At 34.5% G+C, this 9,363-nt stretch overlaps 1 protein-coding gene across 1 annotated transcript in view; it reads right to left on the bottom strand.

Moving 5' to 3' along the window:
• Nucleotides 1-9,363, bottom strand: part of SPINK5 (serine peptidase inhibitor, Kazal type 5) — a 128,162-nt gene that overhangs the window by 73,449 nt on the left and 45,350 nt on the right. Inside the window, exon 5 of the mRNA XM_023525347.1 lies at nt 415-541. Coding sequence (XP_023381115.1) covers nt 415-484 — 70 coding nt within the window. The 5' untranslated portion in view covers nt 485-541. The remainder of the gene's footprint in view (nt 1-414; nt 542-9,363) is intronic.

Here is a 9,363-nt window from a genome sequence, read left to right on the forward strand (position 1 = left end):
TGGTATTAAATATATATAATATACATCTAAATTTTAAATATCTACTATATACACAATTCTTATCAGTATGAATTGATATGCTTGATATTGTATATATAATATATACAATTCATATCAGTGTGAATTGAAATGCTTGGTAAAGAGGAAGATGAATCTTTTAGAACTAATATATTATTAATTAGTAAAACAATTTCTTATGGATAAAATTCAGATGATTTCAAACTACTTGCCATTTCAAAAGATAACAAAACATAGTTATAAAGCCACATATATAATTCTTTAAAATTGTGTCTGGCAAGATATTTCAGAATTACATATACATATATAATATTGAATATTTTCAATACTGGGCGAGAGGAAGGAGACAGGTCTCTGCCCAGGGCTTTGCAATGTGTGGCAAGAGGCTTAGATTACATGCAAATTGCTCACCTTGTTTGAGGCAAAGAGCCAGGGTCAGAAGTATTGGCACTGTGGCTATCTTCATGATATATGTTGGTTACAGGTCTTCACTGTGCATTGCTCACCAGCTGGTGCTCTAGGACTGAACCCGTGGAGATGCAGCTTACTTTATATACTGGTGACACCCACAATAACCAACCTTATAAAACCAGTTGTTCAAGGTCATGCTAGACTTAATATAACACATCAATTTAGTCTCTGTTCTTTAAGATCCTGTCAAGGTGACAGATTTAAACAGATAATGTTTATTTCCAAGTAGTTTTAGTGTGTTTTCGTGATACCTCCTCAAACAGCAATAGGTTGAGTCCAAGGAGCCTACTCAAAGTCAATACTCCACAGTCCTATATAAGAGCTATGAATTCTCAGCCACACAAGACACCTTGCCTCGCAGACAAACATGTTTCTAACTGGGCTCCCTTCCTAAGTGGGAGGGGAGGAGAAAATAATACAGATTGGTTGTCTTCTCAGTCAGTTAAACATTTAAATATTTCACCACATCTGGAGAAAGCTACTTATAATAAGAGAATCTAGGATTCTTGTTGCTCCCATCTACAGATCTTCTGAAGCATGTCGATTCAGTATCATAATTCAGACTCATGTAAGTTAGGGTTGAACGATCCTAATAAACAACTTAGCAAAATTCTAACATTGAATACATGGAGAAACAGAAACTTAAAGAAGGAGCAGTGACTTTCCTAAGAGCACACACTTTCGATGAAAGAGGCAGAAGTGGCACCTGAAAGAAGACAAGTTCACCATTTTCCAGCACCATACACTGTTTCACCACTCTGCGTTTTTAGTAAAGGCGGAAACTTGGTGAATCAAACCTTGCACACAACTATTTTTTAAAATCCTCAATCAGAAATATATTTACATTCTAAGGCTTTATCTTATAGTCTAACCAAACATCATAATCATAAACTTTAGAGACTCAAGGTTTAACTTTCCACACAGCCCATCGCTCCCCAAGTTAAGTTTGAAAAATCTGGTTCAATCAGTTTTCCCCTAAATTAAGCTTACTTCTGCACTGCCTCACTATTTTAATCTCCGAAGGAGGAAAGAATAAAATATTTAAAATACAAATATATAAATGTAACATTTTTCTAGAGAAAGTGTTTTCTCTTTAGCTCTTCTATAAGTAATACCTTTTGTCTACCAGACCATTTTACTCTGGGGGTTTAAGAGAGCATGTGAAGAAGTAAACAAAGATGACTGAAGTCAGTGCCCACAGGTTTGATATCAGTATCCCACGGGGTATCTACATCGTGGAAGGCAAGTTTTGTTAAAGAAAAAGCTGATCTAAGGCTAGCCAACTTTGGGATCATGTCAATATTCTAAATAACATCAAAGCCAAAGTATTTGCTTTTCTTTTCTCTGTGAAATAATTTCTTTCCTATGAAATATAATTATTAGTTCCAAGGGATGCACTATTAGCTTTCTTTATAATGGTTTAGAAAAATTAGTGACCATAGAAAGCAAGTTCAAATTTCATTACTGATACAGGTTAGAAAATTGATGTCCATCATAGTGTAACGAAAGGAGAATGGGATGGGGAGTCAGGAAACTGGTTTCTATTCCTGTCTTTGAAACAACACAGTGTAATGAAAATAAACCTGGCTTTGGGGTATTATAAATCTGGGTCTAAATCTTGACTCACCAATTACTAGGTACTTTTTCTCAGCTTCAGTTTCTTATTATGTAAAACAGGAATAATAATACTAGATTGCACAACTGTTGTAAGAGTTAGAAGTAATTTGTGTTTGTGTGTGTGTGTGCGCGCGTGTGTAATGCTCAGAATAATTCCAAGTATATCTTATAAGGTTTTTAGTTAACAACAGCTGGGTTTGCATTTTTATGTCATTATAATGATGTGGTGGTACTAGGCAATTTCTGAGATTCCAAGAAAAGTCAACATCTCTTGAACATGAACCTCAACATCAGATTAAGTTTACTCAACATAGAATAACATCCCAACACATTCTGAAGTGAAATTAATAATTCAAGCCAAAAGTTCTCTTTTTCATTTTGTCATTATGTTCTAAACCAAAACACCTAAAACAAATCAAAGCATTAGTCATTTAAAACTTGCAAGAGTCATTGCTAGTGTTCAACCATCATTGATTCCTTATCTCTGTCTGTAAAAGTCTCTTCAAATACTGACATACCAGCACTGATTCTTTATCTTTCATCTGCTCTGTCAGACTATATGAAATGTGTCTCAACCATACACTCCATTGGTGGTAACGAAGTTTAATGCCTTACAGAATTGGTGACTGTGTAATATGCTCTGATGAACCCCAGATCTAGCCCAAATGGATGGTATTCCCAGGAGTAGAAGTGATGCTAGGGTGGAACAAAAGAACTAAAATGTGATCGCATCTCTAAAGAATCTCTGCTATGAGGAAAGGTTGAAGGAGTTGGTTTCCTTCTTACTGGAAAAGAGTTTCTCACTGACACCCAGAACCTTCTGAAATTATGAATAAAAGATTTGGAACTGATAACCTCTTCCTAGAGGAGAAGGTAGTCAAAAGAAGATTCAGTGAGAACCTCCAATATCGGAAGCACATGTTGGTTGGCTCATGACATTAGGGCTTTTTCTCCATTTTATTTCAAGAATGACATAAATCCAGAAGTGATATGTCACATACTCTATTAATCACTCCTATTTCTGTTAACCACCAAATTTAAATGAATGAGTCTGAGGCTTTAGAGACTGAGGGTTTGGGTTATCAGAGTACTTTACTTAAGTTCTAAATTCCATCTTTTTTTTCCCCTAGATGTTTCAATTATTCATCAAACATGTAGAACTCCTTTTCCTCTCATTAAAAAGAAACAAAGCTAAATTATAAAAAGTATAAGCTTTACAATTCAACACATGTATGAAGTGTCCCAAAATCTGTATTCACATTAAGGATATTGACGGAGAAGGAAGAGATGAGAAAACTATAAAATAAACAAGATTTTGTACACCAGTAATCTTACTGACAACAAAGGTTATTTCCAAAATCCCAAGTTATGAGATCATTGCTCATATTTTTTTTTCAATGCAGAGATATCCTTGATGGTCACAATAGCTTAATAAGTAACTATAGTCTCTTACTCCTAAATTGCCTTTCACATCCTCCCAATCTGCCATTAATTAGCTCTCTTGATTTGTTTATCCAATGCTGTGAGGTAGCAAAGTAGGTGTTATTATCCTTTCCTTACCTGCCAAAAAAAAAAAAAAAAAAATGGTACCATTAACAAACCCCAGAGTAGAAAGTAGGTTGGATGGTAATCTCAGCCTTGCCATTTTCTTACCTTTGACACCCTGTGCGGTTGGTTATCTCATAGACTTTCTGGCAGTTCAGAGAGAATGCAGATATTCTAGTGCTTTGAACTAAGTACAGCATTCTCCTGCAAACATAATTCTTTCCTCTAATCCTCTGCTCTCACACATATACACACACTCATAATGACGGGGGAACATAAGTGTTTTTACCATGGTTGAAAAGTATATGTCCTAACATCATAGAAGATGAAGTGATTTCTTTAAAATTTTTTTTAATTTTTAATTTTCTCTTCTATAAGCTCATATTTTCCTTATTAATTTAACATGTCTTTACTGTATTCTCCTTATAAAAGACACTAACTGGAAAACAGCCTTTACACACCTTTTTATCTTAAAATATTCTATTAACAGCTAACTTCACTCCCAGCTAACATCACTAGGAGAATTCCTTTCTGTTTGTTTAGAAAGGCTAAGAAACTACACAGATAAGCATCTCATTTTATCTAAGAACAGGATGGGATGGGCACTCACTGATCACTAAATATACAGACCCTGCTATTTATAGATATAATTGTTGCTTTTATTAGATTAGGATTAAGCCAATAGAAAATTTACAATGTCTAATTTTAACTGTGTTAAGTTTTATGTATTGGATTATATTTTGTTCTTAAATAGAGTATAGAATTTCTCCTTATAGTCCATGCTATTTAAGTGAACTTCTGTTCCATTGTTGCCCCACATTGTCCATCACCTGAAAATTTAGTACATTCCAAAGTTTCCTAGGATTAATCTTGACTGTAGAAGACAGGGGTCCATCGAGCTATAGTCCTTTTAAAATATCAGAATAAATTCATTCTGAAGTAGCTAGTACACTGAATTTTGGCAAAAGAATATTGTGTATTTCATGTGTAAAATATTTATGTGGATGTATATATAATAAGCAAAATCAAAAATTGTTAGATTTATAAGCAAAATTAGAAAAAAGTGATCTATATATCTTTATAAGATTATTTGAAAAATAATTATTTGAAAAGAAATATGAAGTTTGCTAGCATTTATTGTGCACCAAGTAACCGGTACAACAATAACCCTAAAGAGTAAGTATCATTTCACTCTGTTTTTACAAGTAACAAAATTGAGGTTTGGTGGGATTCTGTGACTTTCCTAATCTCATACAGCCCATAAGCAGTGGTCTGTGCAAATGATAACAGTCAATGCAAATAAAGGCATTCAAATTCTAGACACCAAGCTCTTAAATATCACACATCATAGTGACTACGATACCTATATATATTTAACTAACTTATCTCAGACGTTCATTGTTTAGGCTGAATTGTGTCCCTCCAAAATTCATGTTTAAAGTCTTAACCCCAGTACCTCAAAATGTGACTGTATTTGGAGACATGACCTTTAAAGAGGTAATTGAGTTAAAACGAGGCCATTAAGGTGGGCCCTAACCCAAACTGACTGACTTCCTTATAAAAAGAGGAAATTTGAACACACAGGGACTTGCACCCAGTCACGTGGCTTGTGAGTGATTGAGCTGAGACTTAGTCTAGCGGCAGCATTTTCATAAAATCAAGCAGCAAGTTAAAACCACTAATCACTGTATCATATCACAATCTTGATTCATTAGAAAAAAAAAATAAGGAGATCAATAATAACTATGAAATCAGAAAATTCTCAGGTATGATACCAAATTATCAAAATGGGATTTAAAAAATTAAAAATGTAAGTCCAAAGTTAGGTGTTATAGTATATCCAATAGATTCCATAATACTCCCCACATGAATAACATGAATATAACAAATACTGAATACCTACATTGGCCTGGAACTGTGTGAGAGCCCAGTGGTAAACTTATAAACAAAACAGATATGGCCTCCGACCTCTAAGAGACTGTAGTCTAGTGGAAGAGGTGGAAAATGATCATGTAAACCATCGCTCAATTGAATCTGTGCAAGTGTTTTTCAAAAGATGTCCATGGAGTAAAGCTAGCACCTAATACAGATATTTGGCTTCTAGAGAGAGATTCTCTGATGAAATTAGGTTCAATTCTAAAAAAATGAGCCAGGATAAAAAGGTATATAGCCTCATCTATCTGAAAAATTCAGTTAATCATAATAAAATAATTATGAGAACCAAAGTTTCGCTGTGGTAATTTTTTTTATATGATACTTTTCGTTTCCATTATATCACTAGTAAGTTACCTAATACTATCGGGGGCGGGGGGGAGCGGTCAGGAGTTGAATTTAAAATTGAATATAGAAATTATTTTACATTTAATGGTCTTTTCTGTTTGAGTGACACCTCTCATATAATATTAATGTCAATCAAAAATTTAGATCAATATAAATTTGTAGGAGTCATGTTGAATTGTATTAATTGAAAGCTTGAAAACCCTAGGTATAGAAAGTAAGGAGAGCAAAAATAAATAAAAAAGATTGTTCTGCCATAAAGAATCTGGCAACCTAGTAGGGAAGATAATATTTGTATCAGACAAGAAGTGATTCGATAGAACATACAACATAAAGTGTCATAAAAGAAGCACAGACGGGGTGTCCAGGAGGGATACATGATTTCTACCTGGGAGACAGGCAATGACTTTTTTGGAAAGATGTGGCCTTTGAATTAGGCTTCGAGGCTTGAGGATATTTGAACACATGCAGATGGGAATGTGGCTATTTTTCAAGAGAACAGCATAATCAAAGTTCCAGGAACAAAATAATGTGGGGTCTCCATGAAAGAATATGTAGTACCTTTTGACTACATGAATGGAAAAAAGAAAGTAGAAAATAGTTTTAGAAGAGTAGAATGTCAGAATGGCTAAAATAAACATTAGTGACCAAATCAAATGCTGGCAAATATTTAGAGAAACCAGATCTCTTGCATGTTGCTGATGGGAATGTAAAATGGCACAGCCACTCTGGAAAATAGTTTGGCAGTTACTTAAAAAACTAACTACTGGGGAAACTGCATATGGAGTACACAGGGCATTTTATACTATCTTCGCAAATTCCTGTGAATCTGTATTTCCTCCAAAAAGGTTTTAGAAACATAGACTATAAAATTCTACATTCTTTTTATAAAGTTAAACACGTACTTACCATATGACCCAACAATCTCACTTCTGAAGAAAAATTAAAACGTGTCTATGTAAAATCTATAAAATAATATTTATTGCAACTTTATTCATAATCACTAAAACCAATCAATAATGCAAATATGTATCAATGGGTGAATGAATAAACAAACTGTTGTCCATCCAGACAATAGATTTTTACTCAAGAACAAAAAGAAATGAATCCCTACCCCCTCTACAGTATGAATGAACATCAAGAACATTATTCTAAGTGACAAAAGCCACCCACAAAATGTTACATACTTTATGATTCCATTTATGTGACATTTTTAAAGTGACAAAATTATAGGGGTATAAATCAGATCAGAGGTTGCCAGGGGCTGGGAAACAAGAGAGAAGACTGACTACAAAGGTGCATGTGGGATTATTTTGGTGTGATGGCACTACTCTATATGGTGATTGTGCTGGTAGTTTCATAAGTGACTACGCTTGTCAAAACTCATGTAACCATACAGCCAAGATTTCAAATTTTGCCTTTATACATTTTACTTCAATAAGCCTGACTTTAGAAAAAATTCACATTCGATATCATACTATTTTTAAAAAACATTTATATATTTATGTATTTAGAGAGATACACATGGATTTACCAAAATATCCTAACATTTGTTATCTCTGTCTAGTGGAATTACTTATGATATTTTATGTCTCTCTGTTTTTCCTGTCTAGTATGAGGTTTTTGCAGTAAGTAGGTATTAATTTTAAAACTAAAAATGCTATTTTTAAAAATTAGTTTGGTATTTTTAGGGGTAGATAGGACATTGAAAGTCATCCAAACTCCCCTCTTTAATTTACAGATGAAGATATGAGGGCTAAGACAGAGTGATTTTTCCTAATTTTTAAAATTTAAAATAAGTTACATACACCTTCAGTACCCCCATCCTCCGAGTTGTATGATTTATCTGCAAATGTCATGATTTATTTTGATGGAGCGGGGGTAATTTTCATCCTTTCAAAACGCTCACTTTGTAATGCCAAAGTGTTTCGGGACTTTCCTGGACAATCTCTTGCAGGCGGATCCAGACGGTGTCGGACAGAAACAACCAGTTCTCCAATCTGCACCAAGGAAGACCAGTGATTTTTTTGGGAAACATGTGACTCACTAGCATTTTGACCTCAGGCAAGTCATAATAAGAGTATTATCCATGAGACAGAATTAGTGAGCAGATTGAGATGATTGTGAGAAAAAGTTAAAGCAACTATTATTGGTGACGATTCAAGTCATATATTGTGAAGCCTACTTGAGTGCCAGAAGGATGATAAAACCTAGAAGTTAAATCTTAGGTTTTGGAGCAATGATATCTGAGTTCAAAAACTGGCTCTTTTTGCTGTGTGAAGAGGAGCAAAATTTACCTAAACTCTATCTTACTTTCTTCATAACTAAACTGAAAATTGTTGTCCATCCATACAATAGATTTCTGCTCAAGAAATGAACTACTAATAGTGATTACCATGAGGACTGCATGAGGTAATTCATGTAAAGCCTTTAGATCGTACTTAGTACATGGAAAGGACACAGTGCCAGCTGTTATTAGAAATGTTTTCTTGTTAGCTTGTTGACTACATTGAAACAGAGATTACCATGGGGAAATACACTTTGGGGCCTTTTAAAGTCCTCAATATTTTGTGGGAAGCACCAACAACCTGTGTCTAATTTTAGGGGCACAAACTAATAGCCTCCAGGGTAGAGGAGTCATTTCCTCATTCATGCCCCTTTCTTATCATACTCCAGGTGGTGAGGCCTTTGCAAGGAACTGGGTCACCCTCCATGAACAATAGCCACACAAGTCTGGATAGTCTGACAGGTCATTTGAGTCATGAAAATGTGACATCGTTCAAATAGGTCAGAAAATCAAATGGTTTATTCTAAGCTTTTAAATTTTTAAACATATTTCTTCTTTAAAAGAGAGGAAATGTCTTATTATCCAGCCAGGATTGGGGCGGGAGGAATGCCTTTTTTTTGCTGTTATCAGTCTTTCTTGTGCCTCTAACTCATTAGCAAGTTCATAAATGTATTAGTAGTTGATGTAGAATTAGGAAGTCTGTGTTTTAATTCCAGTCTTCACTTTTAACTGAAGCAAGGCTGTGAACACAGATTAAATTCTTATATTACTCATGAGGTGAGGTACATTGGGAAATGGACAAAGGGGACAAAAAGGAGGTAGACCAATTAAATTGTACTCGATGTAATCAAGCACATCAAGTAATATAATCAATTGCCTCAACAAATGTAATAAATCCTTCACAGAGAGGATTTTTAAGATAGTGAAACTAATCTGTATGATAATACAATGGTGGAAACATGTCATTATACATTTGTCCAAACTTATAGACTGCACACCATCAAGAATGAACCCTGATGTAAACTATGGACTCTGAGTGATAATGATGTGGCAATGTAGCTTTGTCAGTTATAACATGAACCACTTTGGTGGGAGATGTTGATAATGGGGGAGGCTTTGCATGGGTGGGGGCAGGAGGTAATGAAAAA

This window comes from Pteropus vampyrus, unplaced genomic scaffold, assembly GCF_000151845.1.
Source record: "Pteropus vampyrus isolate Shadow unplaced genomic scaffold, Pvam_2.0 Scaffold552, whole genome shotgun sequence".
In the NCBI taxonomy this organism is placed as follows: domain Eukaryota; kingdom Metazoa; phylum Chordata; class Mammalia; order Chiroptera; family Pteropodidae; genus Pteropus; species Pteropus vampyrus.